The 26,605-nt window shown below is 42.8% G+C and overlaps 1 protein-coding gene across 1 annotated transcript in view; it reads right to left on the reverse strand.

Annotated features, from left to right (window-relative positions):
* Positions 1–17,731: 17,731 nt before the first annotated feature.
* Positions 17,732–26,605, reverse strand: part of LOC124147018 (anoctamin-8-like) — a 58,897-nt gene continuing 50,023 nt past the window's right edge. Inside the window, exons 13-15 of the mRNA XM_048396415.1 lie at positions 25,767–25,898; positions 20,329–20,439; positions 17,732–19,625 (exon numbers count right to left, since the gene is read on the reverse strand). Coding sequence (XP_048252372.1) covers positions 18,645–19,625; positions 20,329–20,439; positions 25,767–25,898 — 1,224 coding nt within the window. The 3' untranslated portion in view covers positions 17,732–18,644. The remainder of the gene's footprint in view (positions 19,626–20,328; positions 20,440–25,766; positions 25,899–26,605) is intronic.

Consider the following 26,605-nt stretch of genomic DNA (forward strand, 5'->3'; position numbering starts at 1 on the left):
AACGGAGGTGAACAGTGCGACCGTCGCCCTCCCGGATCGGCTCCGACCGCATCTGGAGTGGTGGACGGTCCCTTACAATGTCTTATCAGTAGTCTCTATGCGGCCCTACCGGGCCACGTTGAACCTGTATACAGACGCCTCTCCAGTGGGCTGGGGCGCCCATCTAGAGGGGGAGGTGAGCTCGGGGCTGTGGTGCGTAGACGAACTAGGTCTTCACATCAATTGTCTCGAGTTCAAGGCAGTGATCAACGCAGTCAATCACTGGAAGCATCGTCTCGTCGACGCCCGGCTCATGCTGACGACCGACAACACGACGGTAGTGTCCTATGTGAACAAACTGGGGGGAACCCACAGTCACTCGCTACTCGATCTCACGTTCGAGTTTTACGCTCTGGTGGACAGTGTCCTGTGCCAGATACGCGCCCGTCACATCCCAGGTGTGCGGAACGTACTGGCCGATGCTCTATCGAGGCCTCAGGATCCGAGCCCCACAGAGTGGATGCTGAACCCAGTAGTGTTTCAGTGGCTGTGCGAACGTTTGGGTCGTCCGATGGTCGACCTGTTCGCAACGCGGTTCAACAATCAACTCCCGTTGTTTGTATCACCAGTCCCGGACCCAAGGGCCATCGATCACGATGCTCTCGCGTTAGACTGGACGGGCTTGGACGCTTATGCTTACCCGCCGACAGCGTTGATACCACACATTCTAAGCCGGCTCCGAGGAGTTCGCTGTCGAATGTTACTGATCACGCCCATGTGGCCGAACAGATTGTGGTACCCCGACTTGCTGACCCAGGTCACGCAGTCGCCACTTCCACTGCCTGTGAGACCGGATCTCTTGATCCACCCTCACACCCGTCAGCTTCATCCAAACCAGGGCAGTTCAATCTGCACACGTGGATGTTGTCACCGAGCGTCTGAGGAGTAAAGGTTTTTCTCGCCGGGCGTCTCGGGCATACGTTAGTATGCATCGTGATTCTACCCAGAAGGTGTATAATGCACGTTGGGTTATTTTCACGAAGTGGTGTTGTAAACATCACATTCATTCGCCAGATAAGGTATCTGTGCAGGATATTGCTCGTTTCATGTCTCACTTGCGAGAGACCTGGAAACTCTCCGGGGGTTCCATTGCCAACTATGTCTCGTCCGTTGCTACGGTACGGGACGTTGCTATGGGTACCAGTCTCTCCCAAAGAGCCGGTGATACGGGGTATTATCAAGGGTTTCAAACAGCACGATCTTAAGAAGGGCCGCCTTCGGGCACCGGCCTGGGATCTTTCCCTAGTGTTGCAATCACTTACGGAAGCTCCGTATGAACCCTTGCATAGTGCTTCGTTCCGGCATGTGACTTGGAAAACAGCATTTCTCCTCTCCTTTGCCACGGCGGCACGTGTATCCGAAATTCATGCACTCGATGTCGCCAAGGTATGATTCGATAGGGGTGACGAAGGAGCGGTCCGTCTGGGCCTGCTCATGGGCTTCGTCGCCAAGAATCAGAGAGTCGGGCAAACGGAGAGAGAATTCACTGTAAGATCACTCAAAGAAATCTTACATCCTGCTGATACTGAGGACAGAGCGCTGTGTCCGGTTAGGGCCCTTAAGTATTATCTTAAGGCTTCGAATAAACGTAGACAAGGGCGTGACCGTCTGTTCATATCGTGTAACCCTAATCGCACGGTTGACATAACTCGCAACTCGATTGCGTTGTGGCTTCGTTCTGTCATCAATCTGGCGTACCGGTCTCGGGGGTTAGCGGTAGCGGGGTCAAACCCGCACGAGATCAGGGCGCTAGCGGCAACATTTGCCCTACACTCGAATATCTCTGTTCGCAGAATATTACAAGGTTGTTACTGGCGTTCTGACTCGGTTTTTGCCAATCATTACCTCAAACAGGTCGCTGATGCCGTCGTGGAGAGTGTGCACCGTCTTGGCCCGCGGATCGCGGCGCAAGCGGGCACCGAAGGGGTGTGCCCAGCGCAATTCCGAACTCCTCAGGCGTCAGACCTTGCACGGTGGTCAATCTGGGTCGACTCCAATGTTCCCACTGCCGTGGGTACAGGAGTTGGGGTCCCGCAAACCAGCGCACTCACACCACAGGTGAGGGCTGCTTTTTGTGTGCTTTGTCCTTATTTGTATTTTGACAATTATGTATTTAATTGTCTGTCGTGTATCCCAACCTTGTGATGCATGCTTACAAATACTGGAATTAGGTCACGCGCCTAATGCATACTTTAAGTAGGCTTGCTCTGGGATATACGGTCTGAATGAAATTAATTTCCCTCTTTTCGACTGTTTAACCTGATCTAAGATTAAGCTCACGCGGATACAGTGTTCTCATCCGCTGCGGCGATGAAATACCTATCCAGTGGGGCCGTTTGGAGTCACCAATCGTTTTGGCAATGACGATTGAGCCTTACGGTATGCGCTTGACAGTGCTTTGGTATTCCTATAGGGTAACGCCTAGCTAAGTGCATGCGCATCGAGTGCTTCCGCCTTGGTGTTTACTTCCGCTGGTCGGAAGAAACGCTAGCAGTCAGGATTCGGGTTGTAGGTGCTCCCCACCGCCTACTGTGGTAGTCAGCCTCGGTATAACAGTGGTAACGTATTACTTAATGTAATTTGTAATATTCGGAATATTCTATAAGTAATACGTTACCACTGGGCTGCTGCCCGCCCGTCCGTCTCCCGAGCACTTGCTCTCGCAAGAGACAAGAGTGAAGGGTGTCACATGGCAGCTAGGTGGCTACGCACGTGCTGCATGAGGTAACTGAGATCTCTGTGGTAGATTTCGCTATAGCAGCAGTTGTGGGAGACAACAGCCTCGGTATAACAGTGGTAACGTATTACTTATAGAATATTCCGAATAGGAAAATTCTACAAATTTGTAGGTTGTTATGAGTTTGGTCAAACTGTACAAGTATTATGCTAATTCGTGGTATTTCGGAGCTGTGACACAAGCATTAAAGACCTGCTCCAGGCTGTTATTGTCCCTCAAGATCGTCCCAGCATTTGTAGAGCTGATAACTGAGATAAACACGAGATCTGTGATTGTTCCATGCTACTCAACTTTGATAGGGATATTTTTATCTCCATGAAACACAAAACTGATTCTCATCATATGTCAAGTGTATATTTAAATAGAAAGACATGTCTGAATATCCCTATCAAAAGTAGAGTGGTATATAATATGATAGAAGGTTTGCTTGTGTGTGATAGGGCATTACCGACCGACCGGTCTGGCAGTCTGTGCCAAGCACCATGCTGAACGATATTACATATCTGTACCAGAATTATTCAAGGTCCATATGGCGCTGGGATTAATCAAATGTATTGCCTTAGTCCTTTTTTTTATCACGTCAGGAAATATTTTGTCTCTACCATTAAATGTTTTTAAGTTTAGTGACCTCAGAGTATGTTTAATGTAATGTTAAACACCCTCGCTGCAAATTTCTGTAAGATTGCTGCATTGACAATATTCAGTTGCTCACTCAGAGCACGCATTTAAGCTCCACCATCGCTACAAGCTGCCAGCAGCTAACAGTGTGTCGTCCCAGTGGATGAACAAGATTGTTTACCAGCGACATGAACGGTGACAGCTGTGTCATAGCCAACACATTGTTTCAAGGATTTACTCCAATGAATCTATTTTTATCTAATACCTGTGCTGGGATTGCCCTTTTGTTTGACTCACTTCATCTTCACACACATTTTTGTGATAAATGTCATGTTTGGGGACTTGTAGTCCCATGGCAACAATTCAAGACAGAGATTCAGTTCTTGCACCTTAACTTCTTACAAAACCTGCGGTATGGGATTGGTAGATATAGATAAATATCTTCCTGACTGTTGCAAGTACAAGAGAAAATGAGTCAACTGTTAGTATTATACTCAAAAGAAGTTAAAGAACAAACGATTCTTTCATTTCACTATAGTTAATCTGTCATGCCAGATATATGTATATTAAAGAACCATTATGCTACAAGACCTACATGAGACGTAGCTTAGCATGATACCTGTGTGTACCGGAGTACCCAAGAGGATGGATGCAATCTGTTAACAATGTAAGACCTACATGAGACGTAGCTTAGCGTGATACCTGTGTTTACTGGTGCACCCAAGAGGATGAATCCAATCTGTTTACAATGTAAGTCCTACATGGAGGAGATGAGAGGAGAAGAAGGGTCGGCGTGTTGTGTTGCTTGTGCTGGCCCTACAATGTGTACACTGGCTTCTGTCACTGGATGTAGTTTCATTTTTTTGCCTCTCTGTGAAATAAGTTGTTTTTTCGATTTTGTTTCTGTACAATGGTGTATTTATGATTATTTATGTTAACTCTTCAATAATAGTGCAGATTTCAGAATCATTGTGTTCATATTTTATAAAGCTTCTAGATTCAGTAATCAAATGGCCTCAGTATTACGAGAACTAGCAAAGTAATATTCCCTGATTGGGAACAAGGGTTGTCTAGTCATCTTTGGCAGAGCAGTTTGCTGTGCGAACTTGCCTCCCTTAGGCGTGCCAGCAACGTAGGTCAGGGTTTGTAGTTCTTTGTTCGGGTAATGAAATCCTGGAAAAGTCATCATATTTTTGTTGTGTTTCCCAGGCCTGGAGTAGTTTTGGAAACAGGAACTTTTATTAACATGATTAAGTCATTAAAAATGGCAAAATAATATTTTTATACCAGTAATGTTTTTCTGGCGATATATCAGCAACAGAAAAAAAACAAACTCTGTTGGATGTTATCCATGTTTGTCAAAAGATACACCGAAGTGATAAACTACGACCTCCATCACCCTGGGCTCGCATCTCCTTCCAACGGACATACCAGGACAGGTCTAATGTGTCACAGCAACCTTCAGTGACAAGTAAACTGTTGATGTCATTCCGCATGCGATACTGACAATCGGCCCATCATATTGATACTCTACTAACATGTGGAACGTGACACATCAATGCAGCCTCCACATGTATTTGTTTCCCATCAGTTTACACACAAGTCTGATGTTGTGTGGCCCTGCATCAGCTAACACTGTAATCCAATCATAGTAGGATCTTGTTTCCTATTTTCTCAGAAAAATGCTACAGTTACAAATCCCTTTCATCGTGACAGCTTTTATGCTGGAGTACTGATATTTGCAGTAAATAACAAAATTGTAAAAAAAGTCTTGATAATATTTAGTATTTGCTGATTAATGTTAAAGATTAAAATAAATAATACCAACTAGACTAGAACAGACGACTAATTACATAGTGGCCTGTTTCAGCTGTCGTCGGAGCTACGAAAAATTCCTTGAGCGAGAAATTTCGTGAGTTGCATCTGGCTGTTTGTGAGTGGAGAATTGAAGGGAATGAGGTCATCAGTTTCTTTCACTGTTGTTCCTACCTGTGTATGTGTTGGTCTGGAATCCCTGTGTTACAGACTAGAACCTGTAGTCTGTTACCATGGTTACATGAAAGTGTTTTCACCTGTGTGGTGACATATCCAAGTTATATCACTGCCACAATATTATCCAATCAGATCATTGTTTATGCTCAGTTGTCGGCATCAAATACCTTCTATGAAGAATATGGCTGTAATATTCTTGGATGCTTTTCAATACCATTGTTTTTTCAAAGTATTTTGAAATTGTTGTGATGAAGTTGACATAGATTGCAGGCTGTGTAGAGAGAGAGAGAGAGAGAGAGAGAGTAGTTACGCCGGTACCAAAGACAGTTTGTTTGTTTTCATGACGTAGTGTGGCTCATACAAAAATATAATTAATTTTGAGCCCAGTGTGTGATCAGCTTTGAGATTTTTTGGGTATTTGGGGATGTTTGTGACAGCATGTGAGAAGATCTTGCTTGCACCTCATATCTTGCATGCTTTAGTCTCGGGGGTGGGCGTAGAAAAGGTTGCACTAAACCATAGCAAATATTAACCTCATTTAATGAGGGTACCAACCCCTTTTTGGTACGCCAAACGCAGAGCCTTGTTAAGTGGTATTCTGGATGCACAGTGCATTACTCTGGATGCCATTATTTCTGTGTTGAAATTTATTTTAAGTCTTTGTTCTTGCGGAGAGTGACAAATCAAATATTTAGCCCTGCGCGTGTGAGCACGCTTACGTATTCCAAGTGAAATCCCAAGCTAATTTACTCATACTAGCTGTGTACTCTGATATGACACCACTGACATGAGTTCTTTAATCGAATGACAAAACAAGTTAAATCTTATGTCGGATGCCTAGAGAGGGGGGGTGGCACCACTTTTTATTAACATCAAAACACCTTTTCATGTTATATGTAAAGGGTTCCCAAAAGCCTGTTATTTGTCTACCTGTAGAACTCGGTCCATGCAATGAAACTAAAGTACTGTAGACGTGGCACCAGCAATATGATGTGAAGGTCGTCCACACAAGGGATGTGTTATCCGGGTGTGGACTCGACACCAACACCTCAGGTCTTTCACCACGTGTTACAAGAACTTATCTCTTTTAATGTGGACCAATACTGACTATTTCAGTATTAACACGAGTGTCTCCTGTGCTTGAGCTCACATACTTCATGTACTTAAGTCAGCAAGTTTACACTTCCGTATTACTGATCGTACTACAAACTAATGTTCATCTGTCACACCGTGGGTTGATATTCTAATAGGACAACCTCACACAGCTCAATCTGCAACATTGCTACACTGAAGCTCTATGAAAACACGATTCAGAGGTTTTAAAGAGATTATGTTTTTTCTGTGATTTTCTGTGGCAAATGTGGATTATGTGACAGGGAATCTATGCTCACTGCCAAAAGAAACGTGAACCATAGAAACATATAGAGAAGTATGTACATGAAGAAGAGATGTTTCCAATGTGTACCAATTAATGACAAGACTAACAATCATGCAAGTGTTAACACAGAGTGTTTTTATTCTAATCACGATATGCTGCACGTGATTTCCAAACTTTACATACTAATCCTTCACAAGACAAATGGTGCATCTCGAGTCAAGGATCTAGGACGTCAAATGTGATGCGTTCATGAGCATCGGTTCACACAATATACCAGTGTGTTCGTTTGTGCATTGAACCAATCTAATATTTCTTGAATACGAGTAATTCTTCACCATGTAGGGTATTTGTTTCTTTTGGTGGTGAGTTTATATATTTGGAATTGTAATCTGACCCTTGATGCAAAATGACTCCCCTTTTCTGTTATTGTAACAAATAAAAACTTACTTGAAATTAACATTTAGGGTGTAATGTTTTGCTCCAGCATCATCCTTTGATCCCCAAATACTGGTTTGTGTGTCATATTGTTTCAGTGTCGGTGTAACTGTAGACCAATGATCCTCGGAGTGATCAGGGGTATCCCTTGTGTACAAGTATTAACCAACGTGTTCTATGCTCCATGCTAATCTCGGCACACTTTGACATACATCAACTTACTGTTTTATTTCCCCATTCTTGAATATTTGTGTTCATTTATTGTAAATGTCGTTTCTTTGCTATGAAGGTCCTGCCAAAAAGGCACAAACTATTTCATTTTTATTCAAATTTAGTTTCCTACTATTTAATCCTATTAGTCGAATTACAACTTAATCTTCATGTAGTACAGGACTTTATTTTATCTATTAACTGGTGTTTGTAATCAGTGTAGTGTAATCTATTTGTAAATAGTTTTATGGACAGGTACATTGGTGAGTGTACAGATCTGATTCCTGTAATTCTCTGTACATATGATGAAAGTACATTGCAGCTGTTTACATTAAAAGTTGAATATTATCACTTTCTGGAGTTTTCATTTCCTGGGGGTGTGGAGTCAGTATTGGTTTTATAGTCCCCGAGATGCCATGCTGCAGTTTAACATTGATACCCTACACAGGCACAGCATACCGTCTCCAAGCCGACCAGGCCTTGTTTCATCCTTGTAATGTTGAGCACCAAGCAGGGTAACATCTTCTGACGTCTGCTGGCACAACATGACCGGGATTGAACCTCCGTACTTCCACTCTGCGTGCAGAAGCTGTATCCACTAGACCACAGACTAACTAGGGATCCAGTGGTTGCAGTGTTTTAGGTTTTCTTGACCGGACTGTTTGAATCAACCACTCTCAACCACTGGTTTGTCTGGTCCAAACTTGGTAACATACAAGTCTGTGATACAGCTGTAATGTTGTTGACTGCAGCATGAACCAGCCTCCATTACTCAACAAATCAGAAAAAAACAAAGAGTAGAATTGTTTGTTTTATTGTGAGTGCATCAGCTGCCGTATCGAGACCGACCATAATCCAGAGACCAGGCAAGAGGTTTTTGAAGTGAACACATCTGACATGGCCGTGTACATCGTACCAGTACCTTGTCCAGCTACCAACAACTTGGCTGCCTCTACTATATTGACCAATTGAGGACTACACCATGATCAGGATATGACAAGCTATGGTACTTTAAATCGAGGAAATTTAAAAAATAACAGTTTCAATTTGAAACTATAATATAAATGGTTTGAGTCCTACTTCAAATCCAAAATGTATACATGTACATACAAATAATGTTGACAGATTTTGACTAATCCCTATTTCTAGTTGGTCTCAGCTACGAGTGTCCGAAGTAAAGGACATCCCATATCTCCAGGGCTTGCATTTTGGTCAACCTACACTGACCCCTGCATCCATGCCCGTCGTTCCTGAGATCTCAAATTACCTGCCCATGATTTTCATTTGCTAATTTGATTGCTTCACTACTCAGTCTAACAGACCAATCAGAGTGCAAGTTACAAACCAGCGCCAAGGTTGGGTTGGCGATGTCAACAACATGGCGGCCAGTCCCATTGATTATGATCGAGTTTGCGAGAAATTCAATGTTGACAAAATGACTGACACGAAAAAGAAAACCCTAAAAGAAGTGAAAGGATGTCCTCATGTCTATTACAACTAACGGTGGCAAGAACTCCCTTACCCTTTTCCTTTATCTCGACGTTTGATTGGTTAATGTTAATGAAAATCAAGGGCAGGTAATTTGAGATGGCGAGAACTGCGTGCATGTATCCAGGGGATAGTGTCGGCGTACCCTGGAGAGGGAGAGGATGTAATGGAGGACATAAGCCACTGCAGTATGCTGGGCCCACCCTCCCAGGGGCTCCCTCTGTAAGCAAAGAATAAGGCTGAAGATGTGGTCTGTACATGGAATGACACAACGTGACACAACGTGACACAACGTGACAGTATGACAGCACAGGATGAATGGAAGTCATACAGAACAGCAACATTTTCTTAACGTCAAACATTCAAAGATACAAGAAGTGTGTACACTCCTGATCAATTATAGCTCTAAAATTACCCTCCCTCCCTCCCTGACAGAATTTCAAACTTGTTTATTATGAATCTGCTTTCCTATCTTTCAACAACAAAGTATACAATCCAGCGACACTCATCGCCTAATGAAACATGAACCATAGAAACATAGAGAGACGTATGTTAAGAAGAGATGTTTCCAATGTGTACCACTTAATGAAAAAACTAACAATCAGACAAGTGTTACCACACAGTGTCTTTATTCTCATCACGATATGCTGCATGTGATTTCCAAACTTCACACGCTAATCCTGCACGACACAAATGGTGCATCTCGAGTCATGGATCTATGACGTCATATGTGATGCGCTCATTAGCGTCGGCTCACACAACATAACAGCATGTTCGTTTTTACATCGAACCATTCTAATATCTCTTGAATATGAGTAATTCTTCATATATTAATCAAAATATATGGTAGTCACGTTTCTTTTGGCGGTGAGCATGTAGGTGGCAACACTCAAGAGTTTATAACTTGTCAAGTTTTTTCTCCCAGTCCACAGAAGCAGGAATGAGGCAAAGGACTGACAGAGGAAATGACACAAAATGTAAATACTGAACAATGAATACAGGGCAATGGTGTTCACAATAATACTTCATAGAGGGACTTGTCATGTATATCCGAAATAATTACATTTGACATATATGGAACTTCAAACTAGTTACCAAAAACCAAACATTTACGAAAATATACAAGATACACCATTTGATAACATATATGAAAAGTAGTCCTGCCAGAAAGACACGTCTTAGATTGTCTTAACCAATACTGAAAGAAAACCAAAATACTCACTGAAGATAAATAATAACAACAATGAAGAACACTGACACCAGCTGACTGGCCAGTCCTTGTCCACAACAGGTGAATGCATTGCCATCGACCGTAATATCAAAGGAATTATTTCATCAGGCTGGTAATCCCACCTCTAAGAGTTCTTGTTGATGTGAATACGTAAATAGGCGAATACGGCCATCATCTGCTTGTTCTGCAGAATCTAATTCGTTTTGTGGCCTGCATACATATGTGACAAACACATTGACTGATGGTTAAAGGTATTTTCATTCATCCAGACAATAATGTCTGGATTAACAGGTTTTCGCTTATAGCTACAACTTTCCCACTGCTACAAAGTTTTCAGGGTTGAGAAACTGGTCCCACAGCTTTAATATGTTAACAAGACCAGAACAATGATCCATGAAGTTCAGGAGGTTGAAATATGTCGGTCCAACCACGGACTTGTATATACTTGGTTATATAGGTCCGTGGCCCAACTGAACAGCTATAATTCCCCTGACTAAACCCATACAAATAAAAAGGATACAATTTATTCATTCATCAGTGCTCAACATGTGTGTCTCTTCCTGCTTTAACACAGCAGCAGGGGTCTAGAAGCCTCAAATATATTCCATAGATTGTAAACAGATCCAAACTGTTGAGAGATTAAGGAGTAAGAATGTACACCAAAACATCTTCTTCGTCATAAAGAAATTGACTTCCATAAACTCTCTCTGTTATGTGTAAGAGTCAAATATATCTATAGATTGTTAGGATATCTAAACTGTTGTCAAGCTATATTTCATCAGAGACCATAAAATAAGGTCTCTGATTGCATCAATGAAGCCTATACAGTACATGGTGCAGACATTCAGGGCAGATAACTCTGTAAGACCATTCGAGACCAGACCACAGCTGAAGCACTATGAAAGTGATACTCAGTAGAACATCATCCCAACTGTTGATCTTCCTGGCAATACAAGTCATGTTATAGTAACCAGTCACATGTTCCTAACCAGGAATTAACAGAATGACAAAGCACACGTTCAAAGATGAACAAAACAAAAACTTCATGTAACATTATGACATTAAAGAGGAATACTGAAGAAGAAATCAGTAAACATTACAATAAAAAATTAACAAAATTAACAAAACCAAGAAAACAAAACAAAACAAGCGTAGGGACTAGATATTGTCTGGTGTCAAAACAACCATGACAAGCACAGCAGAGCTGGAAACAAAACAATTGGTCATTTTACCACTACAACATAAATGGGACTATGTGTTTATGTAAAACTTGTATATGTTTGATAACTGGAGTCATTAAGAAGGGAAATCTTCAAAAACATTTATTGCATTTGTACTCCCGGTAGCTGAATTACAGTTCAATTTAATTAAGTAGCATTTTAGAAGCTGTAGTGTCAATGAAAACGACCTTCCTATGTGGTGTTTGGTAAGTGTCAGTACAAAAGCATGCAAGACTGTCGCCGGCTTGTGAAGGTATCAGCACATGTATGGAAACAATATGTCTTCATTTCCTTGCTTGCAGTATATTGTACGCAATATCAACATAAAAAATCATGAACACAGGCATAGTAACCATGGTAACTGACAGTAACTAACATATACAGTACTTTGTAGCAAGCGTGGCTATTCTCTGGAATAAAATCAAAGCAAAGAGGCCATAAGGTCACAAAAAACATTAATTAATTGATCTTCATCCCCACTTGTCTCAAAACCCAACACCCGTCTCCCATCACGTTTGTGTCCCCTAGTACCTAGAGACGAGGGAAATGTGTGTTCCCTTCTTTGTGTACTTCACAAGTTACACTGTACCCAGACGAGTAACGCTGTACAGACGGGTTACGCTGTACACAGACGGGTTACGCTGTACACAGACGAGTTACGCTGTACACAGACGAGTGACGCTGTACACAGTGGGGTTACGCTGTACACAGACGAGTTACGCTGTACACAGACGGGTTACGCTGTACACAGACGAGTTACGCTGTACACAGACGAGTGACGCTGTACACAGACGAGTTACGCTGTACACAGACGTGTTACGCTGTACACAGACGAGTTACGCTGTACACAGACGAGTGACGCTGTACACAGACGAGTTACGCTGTACACAGACGAGTTACGCTGTACACAGACGGGTTACGCTGTACACAGACCGAGGAAACATTCACACTTCATCTGACCGTCAGCAGTTGGTGCACACAGATGCCTTTAACAGTTTGTTCACAAAAACACAAAATGCTTCCTGCTTCACATTTTTGAAAAACTTTGATAAATACATAATAATTAATTTATTGTGGTCTAACGGATTAAATGTGTATTGCAGTCAGATGTATGGAATCTGTTATCTCACCCTGCCAACACTTCAACATATATTGCAATGTTATCTCACCCTGCCAACACTTCCGTCACCAGCTGATGTATATTGCAATGTTATCTCACCCTGCCAACACTTCTGTCACCAGCTGATGTATATTGCAATATTGTCTCACCCTGCCAACACTTCCGTCACCAGCTGATGTATATTGCAATATTGTCTCACCCTGCCAACACTTCTGTCACCAGCTGATGTATATTGCAATATTGTCTCACCCTGCCAACACTTCCGTCACCAGCTGATGTATATTGCAATATTGTCTCACCCTGCCAACACTTCCGTCACCAGCTGATGTATATTGCAATATTGTCTCACCCTGCCAACACTTCTGTCACCAGCTGATGTATATTGCAATATTGTCTCACCCTGCCAACACTTCCGTCACCAGCTGATGTATATTGCAATATTGTCTCACCCTGCCAACACTTCTGTCACCAGCTGATGTATATTGCAATATTGTCTCACCCTGCCAACACTTCCGTCACCAGCTGATGTATATTGCAATATTGTCTCACCCTGCCAACACTTCTGTCACCAGCTGATGTATATTGCAATATTGTCTCACCCTGCCAACACTTCCGTCACCAGCTGATGTATATTGCAATATTGTCTCACCCTGCCAACACTTCTGTCACCAGCTGATGTATATTGCAATATTGTCTCACCCTGCCAACACTTCCGTCACCAGCTGATGTATATTGCAATATTGTCTCACCCTGCCAACACTTCCGTCACCAGCTGATGTATATTGCAATATTGTCTCACCCTGCCAACACTTCCGTCACCAGCTGATGTATATTGCAATGTTATCTCACCCTACCAACACTTCCCTCACCAGCTGATGTATATTGCAATATTGTCTCACCCTGCCAACACTTCCGTCACCAGCTGATGTATATTGCAATATTATCTCACCCTACCAACACTTCCTTTACCAGCTGATGTATATTGCAATATTATCTCACCCTACCAACACTTCCGTCACCAGCTGATGTATATTGCAATATTATCATTATTATTAAGATTGTCACCTTACACATATATCATATACATATCATGTACCTCTACAACTAAGCAGTTACACATTCCTACATACATCACTATTTATTTGTATCGCACTCAACACAGGAAGCAGCTGACCCAGGGAGTGCCCTTCCTGTCTGTAGTCTTTTTCTTCCCATTGTAATGAAATATTCAGTTAGCTAACCTAGTCAAAACAGCAACACAGAGAGTGTGCACAGAGCACCACCACCTGCTCATGGAAACATCTAATGTGTCCTAGGTTCTTCATATGTCTAATATGTCTCACTTTTACCTAACAACTACTCTCATAATCCAGGAAACATTGATGAAGACGTCAGGTGGTGTCGGGTATTACCAAACAAGCAGCTCTTACCGAAAACATTTCATTTCCTCACTTATTTCTCATATTGCTGATCATAACAGCTATTGCTATGTGAAAACTAACCTTCCTCTTCCGGGAGGTATATCATCTGATACACAGAAAGTCAATAAAATATGACGATTGAAAAAGAACTTGAAAGATGCTTGACATCAAATTCTTGCACATGATTCGTATTATGACGATGAAATACTCTGATAAGGAGTTTGGTCAAAACAGGGATATCTTTTTACAAACATAACATCCAGCATATTTTTGTATCTTTCATCATTCTAAGCCTAAGACAATCTTTTGCCAGTAAAAATAGGAAAATACAGCTACTTTGCTAACAAGGCAGCTACAGTACACCCCCGTGAAGATAATAGGTCTTCAGCAACCCATGCTAGCTGTAAAAGGCATCTATGCTTATCGTAAGAGGCAACTAACGGGATCAGGTGGTCAGACTCGCTGACTTGGTTGATGCATATTATCGAACCCAATTGTGTGGATCAATGCTCATGATATTAGTCACTGGATTGTCTGGTCCAGACTCGATTATTTACAGACCGCCGTCATATAGCTGGAATATTGCTGAGTGCTGCGTTAAATAACCAACCAACCAGCCAAGCTACATTGCACTTTCCACATTTCAGCAAGCAGACTGTCCAGGTGGTTCACGACACCAACAAGGGAGATAGTCCAATATAGGACACATGTGCTCAAATATGCAAACTATCCATAAATTGTTAAAACCCAACGACTGATTGACTAGTTCAGTCAGGATACATTGTACTCTGTTATGGCTAGATCACAGAATGTTACAGATCTAGGCTCTGTGTATTTGATGATTACATGGATCTAGAATTTCACATCACATCCTGGACTCTTGGACAAGATAAACATGCATAAGTACCACCAAAGGTAGCGATTGGGTTTAACATAGCAGTTGCAAAAACCGATTCTTACTGAGACTGTAAAAAATATATACTACTCAAAAGCTCACACAATTTTTTCATATGAGTAAAGTTCATTGGTCACTCCATGAAAAATATTGGGTGTTCCTAAACTTGTTTCATGGGGAAGTAATGATGCTTCAGCCTCATAGATCACTCTGATTGTTCTTGTAATTCAACAGATTGTCCGGAGACAGGAATGCCAGGAATAACTTCACAAGAGTGTTTGGAATAACTTGACCCAATGAGGTCAACAAGTAAAGTACTTTGACACTATAAAAAATTGATCTGTAACAAGTGTGCTGTATTGCAGATACATGTCAATAAGATACACTCAGAAATGTTTGTTGTGGACATTTAACTATTCTTTCGTGGGATGACAACACAGTGGAAATGAGGCGGGACATAGCATCAGCTGTGGTAATATCCCGACACCACCCTACTACTGACAACCAGTATGTACACACTACACGACACGAAGACTTAAGGCAAGGTCTCAACACAGACAAATAATTCAAGAAGAGCACCATTGTAAAACCACCATAAACCCCTGAGATTTTGTAACAATCTTTTCTCCATACAGAACAACTCTATATACAAAAGCCTAACAACTGTTTCCTGGGAACATGATTCACAATCACATCATGTGGAACAGTTAAGGTGAGAATAGAAACTGATACAGACCGTAACAATTTACAGGATAACTGTTAAGAAGTAAGTTTTAAATACACCCTCTTCAAAAGTTTCCTGGCAACCAGTTCCCTTCTCCCAACGTGGGTGGAATGTAAACTATTTCATATATTTGTGTCTATAAATGTTTAACCACTAGGGTGACCCTTTGGTGTTTCCCCAGCACAGCTAAGGGGGAAATAAGCATATCCTATGGTATGTGATATGTCGATTATAACATGTGACATATATTTCTCCTCTCCCAAATACAATATATGAATGGACAACAAAGTAATCATCAACTTCTGTAAAAACACACTGTAAAGATCAAATCTTTGAAAGGCATTTAAAAGTGATACACATAAGGAGGAGAATTTATGGATAACTTCTTTATTATGAGGAACAACATTTCGGAGTATATATACTTTCTCCTTCATCAGGTGAATAACATCACCAACTGATGAAGGAGTAAGTATTTCCTTTGAAACTTTGTGTTCCTCATAATAAAGAAGTGACATTTCTATATTCTCTTCCTCATACTGTAAAGATGTAATAAATGTTGTAACAGCATTTGGACTAGGACATGACCAATACCTAGCCGGACTTGGACATGACCAATACCTAGCCAGACTTGGACATGACCAATACCTAGCCAGACTTGGACATGACCAGTACCTAGCCGGACTTGGACATGACCAATACCTAGCCAGACTTGGACATGACCAATACCTAGCCAGACTTGGACATGACCAATACCTAGCCAGACTTGGACATGACCAATACCTAGCCAGACTTGGACATGACCAATACCTAGCCGACTTGGACATGACCAATACCTAGCCAGACTTGGACATGACCAATACCTAGCCAGACTTGGACATGACCAATACCTAGCCAGACTTGGACATGACCAGTACCTAGCCGGACTTGGACATGACCCATACCTAGCCTACTTGGACATGATCCATACCTAGCCGGACTTGGACATGATCCATACCTAGCCGGACTTGGACATGACTAATACCTAGCCAGACTTGGACATGACCAATACCTAGCCGGAATTGGACATGACCACAACCTAGATGGACTTGGACATGACCAGTACCTAGCCGGACTTGGACATGACCAATACCAAGCTGGACTTGGACATGATCCATACCTAGCCTACTTGGACATGATCCATACCTAGCCGGACTTGGACATGATCCATACCTAGCCGGACTTGGACATGATCCATACCTAGCCTACGTGCAGTACAAGTGTCATATATGACATGTATGAACACAGAAGTAGTATTTCCTCTACAAGTTCGTGTATATTCAAGAACTAACAATGTGAAGAATGCAGCGAAGGAACACACTTGCATCACATGCAGGGCGATGTTGGACAAAGACGAAGTCATGATGAAATGGTAGGACATTTACATCTTGATCAATGTGGTAATAGTTCACAATATACAGACTTAACATGTATTGAGCAATAAGACACAACTGTATCATGCAGTACATACAGGGCACAAGACAAGATGGAAGCTGAAGTATTTCCCAAAGTATCATTCCAAGGTTGTATAAGGGGACTATTGCTGCCAAAAGCAGCTCGGATTATACAGTGTAGCATATCTCATTCTACCAGTGTAGCATATCCCATTCTACCAGTGTAGCATATCTCATTCTATTAAGATAAACACCCTGGGCCCACTTGCCACCGTAGCTTCATTGGGAGTCGAATTCAAAACATGCAATGCTAAAAATAGCTATCCAACCAAATAACTCTCATGAGCAAGAGGAATTCTGTGCAAGGTATTGATAAGACACATAGGGATTGTGACTGAAAATGGGGCAAAAGTGAGAATTGGGTGTAGGATCTGTATCTCAACAGAATGGAGATATAATACCCTGTATAAAGGAGGATGGCTAAAAATCTATAAACATTAAATAACTGAATCAGTGCCAGTGAACAGTTCCCTTTCACTGAAAAATTTCATTTTCTTAAATCAAAGGAACTTGTTACAAATCTATCTACAATATACTTTGATCAGTGCAAACATACTGCCTTGAAAATATTGCACTACATTCCCTAACGAGACTGGCAAAATTGTATTATGCTTAATCAAGTCAGTATAAGATAGATATCCTCACTTCTTAAATAGTAGGTAAATGAATGTCGTTCACAGCAGGGCAAGATGTCATATGTTGACACCTTTACAAATTACAACAAAGACAAATATAAATAAACAATCTGTACCATACTTGTAAACACTTGACATTAAACTGACCTTAAACTGGGTCTATTGTAACCTTACATTATTCAATAGATTACAATCAATTAATCCCTGAAGCAACTTAAGGACTTACAACCATCACAAGGGGCTACAGTGTCAGGTTGTGAACAATGGGACACATTATTGACAGTCCTCACACATCTTGTGGACAAAGAACAATATCTCAAATGTATATAAATTAAGTTGCCTTCAAGATGCTCTACAACATCCACTGTAGCCAGTGAGTCAGGGACCATCTCAACAAAACACTTCCAGTCCAACACAGAGAGCAACATGTACAACATAGTTCAAGGCAGGAGCTGATAGTTAACCACAGTGCCAATAAAGCACCAGGACTTAAGTTAAATTGTCTGATGTGTAAAGTTAAAAATGGACTCAAAGTAACAAAGTTTCATTGTACGAGGAAAATGTCTTTTTTGGACAAAAGAACAAAGTTCAAACAATCATGTGTTTTCATGGCCAGCTTTAAACTGTATTCTGATTTTCATCCTGCTTACTCCAACTGTCCTGTTCTACCAGCTTCTCAAGGGGTGTATGATGTATGAATGCCTTAACTTGAGAGTGATCTAAGCTGTTTATGTTCTGTAAGTATCCCAAAGCTGTAATCTTGTTCTTGCTGACTCCATCTGTTCCAAGCAGGCAGGCTAATGGATATTGATCCATTTCACAAAGAAATCTGTACACAACCCGTCTCAAATTATGACTGTAAAAGTTGAACATCATCTTCAACACCATCACCAGAAGTATTCATCTTGATAGAGAAGCCATGAGAAGCACCTGGCTGTTACCTAGCAACAGAATGCTCTGTTACGGCTGTTACTGCCGCTGTGTCGACGCAGTTTGTGCCATGGCCACAACCTAGCTGGGACTAGCATTGTCTCTGGTCTGGGAGTCGCTTGAGGCTGGTTGTGGTCGGCGCTGAACAATGCTACTTCCAGGAATAACTGTCATGAAGTCTCTCTCACTTCTGTAACTGTTTCCTGATTCTGGAATGATTTCACGTGACTCTGACCGAGAACTCATGTGAGGTTTGTGATCAGGGGATTGCGATGAGTTGGAGGAAGACTTGGAGAGGATATGAGAGTCTGACGTACGTCGGGTGAGCATACGTCGAGCATCGGTGTTCTGAGCATTCATCATCTGCTCCGATCTGTAAGATGACACATGAAACTGTGAATCAGATGATTTCCTGGTAGTTCCCCTGACAGATTCCATTCTGTTTGAGGACTGAGAGGTGTGTCTCTGGATATCAACACTCGACCCATCAGACGGACTCTCCTGGCCCTCCTTTGACTGATGATTCTGTTTGTTCGAGGACTCAGACCCTGCCTCTGGGGGGGACTTTGGGACACTACGGCATCTAGTGCCACCTGGTGGTGAGTTTGACACCTGAATGGACGACAATGACTGACTTCTGGGTACAGATCTACCACCAGGGTGACCTCTAAGCTCTGAAGAATAACCTTGAACCTGACCTTCGTCTTGAGCTTGGCTCCAGGGATCAGTGCTTGGATGCTGCCTTTTCTGAGGGCTACTGACCTGGCCCCTATGGTCCGGGCTACGCACAATTGGTGAGCGTGATGGAATAGATGGACAATGGCCGAGAGGTTGAGCAGTGGCCCCCCTTCCTGAGGCTTGAGTGAGGGAGCCCCTGGGTGGAGGTTGGGGGGCAGCTTGAGGTGAAGGCCGGAGCCCGGGAAGGGTGGAAGGCACCTGGTTCGAGTTCCTGGGACTGTCAGGGGGTCGGCCTTGGCGAGGACTATCTGACACGTTTTCAGATGTACAGCGACGTCTGATGTCTGGTGAGTTAAGTCCTGGGGACGTCTGAGCTTCAAGTCTCTACAAAAATGTTCGAGGGGAATACTTATATTATACCATGCATCTTAAATCAGTTGTTAACAGTGTTACAATCTAAATCTAAACCTCAAAGTTTATCTTAAAGAAATAAAAACTCAGTTTTTGAGTAGTAAGAGTAAAACAAGAAAACAGTGTTGTCAATATCCCCTGCCATCGGCCACATTAGAATTTTGTTTGTTCATACAGTAGTGAATATAAACTATTAAAAAAATCATATAAAGCCTTAAAAGAGATAGCCACTAAGGCTGCTTTGTGTCATAGGAAAAACTGATTAATGTGAAATTAATACACAAAAAAGGCCCCTTCTCAGGAACATATAACTCAGTCTTGAAAAGTATCTCATAGATAAGCAAACTGAGAAAACTTGTCCCCATTGCACACACGATGCACCAAGTGAAATAACATGGATCAAGGGCCGTAACTCTCTCAAAAGATAAATGAGGGGACACATTTTTTAACTAAGTCTTAACAAGTATCTCTTAGATAAGCTTGCAAAGTTTCATGCAACTTCAGTCCAGAGAAAACTTGTTCCCATTTCACACAGCTTGCACTAAGTTGAAAAGCATGGAGCAAGGGCTATAACTCTGTACAAAATGAATACCCCGATACCCCATGGACACAGAGACTGTTGGAAGACAAATGGGCCCCGATACCCCATGGACACACAGACTGTTGGAAGACCAACCTTGAGGGCCTCTCTTCTCTGGAACTCCACCTTGGCCATCTCATGTGCCACCCAGTCCGGGATGTCAGGAATAGCATAGGCAATCCAGAACTTGAGCAAGAGGATCAGATGCTGCAACATACACACAACATTGGGATAATTAGAAGATAAACATACCATTTTCAATGTAAAGCTAGGCTACCTGTAGATTTAACTGCGCTAAATTGAATTTGGATCCGAACATGCACATTGGTTCAAACTGTCACCTACCTCCAGTACAATGATGACGATGTGACCTACCCCAGTACAATAATGACGATGTCACCTACCTCCAGTACAATAATGACGATGTGACCTACCTCCAGTACAATGATGACGATGTGACCTACCTCCAGGACAATGATGACAATGTCACCTACCTCCAGTACAATGATGACGATGTCACCTACCTCTAGTACAATGATGACAATGTCACCTATCTCAAGTACAATGATGACGATGTCACCTACCTCTAGTACAATGATGACAATGTCACCTATCTCCAGTACAATGATGACAATGTCACCTACCTCCAGTACAATGATGACAATGTCACCTACCTCCAGTACAATGATGACGATGTCGACTACCTCCAGTACAATGATGACGATGTCGACTACCTTCAGTACAATGATGACGATGTCACCTACCTCCAGTACAATGATGACGATGTCGACTACCTCCAGTACAATGATGACGATGTCACCTACCTCCAGTACAATGATGACGATGTCGACTACCTCCAGTACAATGATGACGATGTCACCTACCTCCAGTACAATGATGACGATGTCGACTACCTCCAGTACAATGATGACGATGTCACCTACCTCCAGTACAATGATGACGATGTCGACTACCTCCAGCACAATGATGACGATGTCACCTACCTCCAGTACAATGATGACGATGTCACCTACCTCCAGTACAATGATGACGATGTCGACTACCTCCAGTACAATGATGACGATGTCGACTACCTCCAGTACAATGATGACGATGTCACCTACCTCCAGTACAATGATGACGGTGTCACCTACCTCCAGTACAATGATGACAATGTCACCTACCTCCAGTACAATGATGAAGATGTCACCTACCTCCAGTACAATGATGAAGATGTCGACTACCTCCAGTACAATGATGAAGATGTCGACTACCTCCAGTACAATGATGACGATGTCACCTACCTCTAGTACAATGATGACGATGTGACCTACCTCCAGTACAATGATGAAGATGTCGACTACCTCCAGTACAATGATGACGATGTCACCTACCTCCAGTACAATGATGACGATGTCACCTACCTCCAGTACAATGATGACGATGTCGACTACCTCCAGTACAATGATGACGATGTCACCTACCTCCAGTACAATGATGACGATGTCGACTACCTCCAGTACAATGATGACGATGTCACCTACCTCCAGTACAATGATGACGATGTCGACTACCTCCAGTACAATGATGACGATGTCACCTACCTCCAGTACAATGATGACGATGTCACCTACCTCCAGTACAATGATGACGATGTCGACTACCTCCAGTACAATGATGACGATGTCGACTACCTCCAGTACAATGATGACGATGTCACCTACCTCCAGTACAATGATGACGGTGTCACCTACCTCCAGTACAATGATGACAATGTCACCTACCTCCAGTACAATGATGACGATGTCACCTACCTCCAGTACAATGATGAAGATGTCGACTACCTCCAGTACAATGATGAAGATGTCGACTACCTCCAGTACAATGATGACGATGTCACCTACCTCTAGTACAATGATGACGATGTGACCTACCTCCAGTACAATGATGAAGATGTCGACTACCTCCAGTACAATGATGAAGATGTCGACTACCTCCAGTACAATGATGACGATGTCACCTACCTCCAGTACAATGATGACGATGTCGACTACCTCCAGTACAATGATGACGATGTCACCTACCTCCAGTACAATGATGACGATGTCGACTACCTCCAGTACAATGATGACGATGTCACCTACCTCCAGTACAATGATGACGATGTCGACTACCTCCAGTACAATGATGACGATGTCACCTACCTCCAGTACAATGATGACGATGTCACCTACCTCCAGTACAATGATGACGATGTCGACTACCTCCAGTACAATGATGACGATGTGACCTACCTCCAGTACAATGATGAAGATGTCGACTACCTCCAGTACAATGATGAAGATGTCGACTACCTCCAGTACAATGATGACGATGTCACCTACCTTCAGTACAATGATGACGATGTGACCTACCTCCAGTACAATGATGACGATGTCGACTACCTCCAGTACAATGATGACGATGTCGACTACCTCCAGTACAATGATGACGATGTCACCTACCTCCAGTACAATGATGACGATGTCACCTACCTCCAGTACAATGATGAAGATGTCGACTACCTCCAGTACAATGATGAAGATGTCGACTACCTCCAGTACAATGATGACGATGTCACCTACCTCTAGTACAATGATGACGATGTGACCTACCTCCAGTACAATGATGAAGATGTCGACTACCTCCAGTACAATGATGACGATGTCACCTACCTCCAGTACAATGATGACGATGTCACCTACCTCCAGTACAATGATGACGATGTCGACTACCTCCAGTACAATGATGACGATGTCACCTACCTCCAGTACAATGATGAAGATGTCGACTACCTCCAGTACAATGATGACGATGTCACCTACCTCCAGTACAATGATGACGATGTCACCTACCTCCAGTACAATGATGACGATGTCACCTACCTCCAGTACAATGATGACGGTGTCGACTACCTCCAGTACAATGATGACGATGTCACCTACCTCCAGTACAATGATGACGGTGTCACCTACCTCCAGTACAATGATGACAATGTCGACTACCTCCAGTACAATGATGACGATGTCGACTACCTCCAGTACAATGATGAAGATGTCGACTACCTCCAGTACAATGATGAAGATGTCGACTACCTCCAGTACAATGATGAAGATGTCGACTACCTCCAGTACAATGATGACGATGTCACCTACCTCTAGTACAATGATGACGATGTGACCTACCTCCAGTACAATGATGAAGATGTCGACTACCTCCAGTACAATGATGACGATGTCACCTACCTCTAGTACAATGATGACGATGTGACCTACCTCCAGTACAATGATGACGATGTCACCTACCTCCAGTACAATGATGACGATGTCACCTACCTCCAGTACAATGATGACGATGTCGACTACCTCCAGTACAATGATGACGATGTCGACTACCTCCAGTACAATGATGACGATGTCACCTACCTCCAGTACAATGATGAAGATGTCGACTACCTCCAGTACAATGATGAAGATGTCGACTACCTCCAGTACAATGATGAAGATGTCGACTACCTCCAGTACAATGATGACGATGTCACCTACCTCTAGTACAATGATGACGATGTGACCTACCTCCAGTACAATGATGAAGATGTCGACTACCTCCAGTACAATGATGAAGATGTCGACTACCTCCAGTACAATGATGACGATGTCACCTACCTTCAGTACAATGATGACAATGTGACCTACCTCCAGTACAATGATGACGATGTCACCTACCTCCAGTACAATGATGACGATGTCACCTACCTCCAGTACAATGATGAAGATGTCGACTACCTCCAGTACAATGATGAAGATGTCGACTACCTCCAGTACAATGATGACGATGTCACCTACCTCTAGTACAATGATGACGATGTGACCTACCTCCAGTACAATGATGAAGATGTCGACTACCTCCAGTACAATGATGAAGATGTCGACTACCTCCAGTACAATGATGACGATGTCACCTACCTTCAGTACAATGATGACGATGTGACCTACCTCCAGTACAATGATGACGATGTCACCTACCTCCAGTACAATGATGACGATGTCGACTACCTCCAGTACAATGATGACGATGTCGACTACCTCCAGTACAATGATGACGATGTCACCTACCTCCAGTACAATGATGACGATGTCACCTACCTCCAGTACAATGATGAAGATGTCGACTACCTCCAGTACAATGATGAAGATGTCGACTACCTCCAGTACAATGATGACGATGTCACCTACCTCTAGTACAATGATGACGATGTGACCTACCTCCAGTACAATGATGAAGATGTCGACTACCTCCAGTACAATGATGACGATGTCACCTACCTCCAGTACAATGATGACGATGTCACCTACCTCCAGTACAATGATGACGATGTCGACTACCTCCAGTACAATGATGACGATGTCACCTACCTCCAGTACAATGATGACGATGTCGACTACCTCCAGTACAATGATGACGATGTCACCTACCTCCAGTACAATGATGACGATGTCGACTACCTCCAGTACAATGATGACGATGTCACCTACCTCCAGTACAATGATGACGATGTCACCTACCTCCAGTACAATGATGACGATGTCACCTACCTCCAGTACAATGATGACGATGTCGACTACCTCCAGTACAATGATGACGATGTCACCTACCTCCAGTACAATGATGACGGTGTCACCTACCTCCAGTACAATGATGACAATGTCACCTACCTCCAGTACAATGATGACGATGTCACCTACCTCCAGTACAATGATGAAGATGTCGACTACCTCCAGTACAATGATGAAGATGTCGACTACCTCCAGTACAATGATGAAGATGTCGACTACCTCCAGTACAATGATGACGATGTCACCTACCTCTAGTACAATGATGACGATGTGACCTACCTCCAGTACAATGATGAAGATGTCGACTACCTCCAGTACAATGATGACGATGTCACCTACCTCTAGTACAATGATGACGATGTGACCTACCTCCAGTACAATGATGAAGATGTCGACTACCTCCAGTACAATGATGAAGATGTCGACTACCTCCAGTACAATGATGACGATGTCACCTACCTTCAGTACAATGATGACGATGTGACCTACCTCCAGTACAATGATGACGATGTCACCTACCTCCAGTACAATGATGACGATGTCGACTACCTCCAGTACAATGATGACGATGTCGACTACCTCCAGTACAATGATGACGATGTCACCTACCTCCAGTACAATGATGACGATGTCGACTACCTCCTGTACAATGATGAAGATGTCACCTACCTCCAGTACAATGATGACGATGTCACCTATCTCCAGTACAATGATGACGATGTCGACTACCTCCAGTACAATGATGAAGATGTCACCTACCTCCAGTACAATGATGACGATGTCGACTACCTCCTGTACAATGATGACGATGTCGACTACCTCCTGTACAATGATGACAATGTCACCTACCTTCAGTACAATGATGAAGATGTCACCTACCTCCAGTACAATGATGACGATGATGGTGGTGATGTCATCCATGTTCGGCATCATTCTTTGTGTCAGGCCGGACATCCCAATCAGGGCACAGTTGACGATGACAGCAATCACACCCATCACCTCCAAGGCATCCTGCCCAACACAGCACGTCAGTGTCCTATCACTTTCACACACAAACAACTGGACAACAAGGTGATCACCTTGGACATCTGTCATTTGGCTATTTCCTGTTGACTGAGCGAGTGAGTGACTGTTGCGTCAGTCAGCAATATTCCAGTTATATCCTCTGCACATCAAAACTGGGTAAACATTTCTGACCATAATGCATTAGGGGCTGGTCAAGAGACCCTTTTTGGAAAGCATACCATATGTTATAGATGTATGGAAAGCTCTTGGAAATGTGCATTCGACAGTATCACTAAAATAAGTAAAAAAAACTACCAAAATAATGACATTATAGCCATTGGAAGTTACGAAAAAATCTAAATTTTGGTGATTTTGGTCAATCAGTAACACCTTATGCTTCAAGACCAATGTGGGGCGGTCGGGTAGTCTGGTGGTTAAAGCGTTCGCTCGTCACACCGAAGACCCGGGTTCAATTCCCGACATGGGTACAATGTGTGAAGCCCATTTCTGGTGTCCCCCGCCATGATATTGCTGGAATATTGCTAAAAGCGGCGTAAACCCATACTCACTCACTCACTCAAGACCAATGTGGAAAACCCCTATACAGTTTGGTATCCACAGAAAGAGCAGGCCCTGGGCAGTAATCTCAATACAGACAAAGAAATGACAGGGGAAAAATGGGAGTAAAGAAAATAGAAGAAAAAAGAAGAAGT

This window comes from Haliotis rufescens, unplaced genomic scaffold (assembly GCF_023055435.1).
Source record: "Haliotis rufescens isolate VD_foot unplaced genomic scaffold, xgHalRufe1.0.p SCAF_1, whole genome shotgun sequence".
Taxonomy (NCBI): Eukaryota; Metazoa; Mollusca; class Gastropoda; order Lepetellida; family Haliotidae; genus Haliotis; species Haliotis rufescens.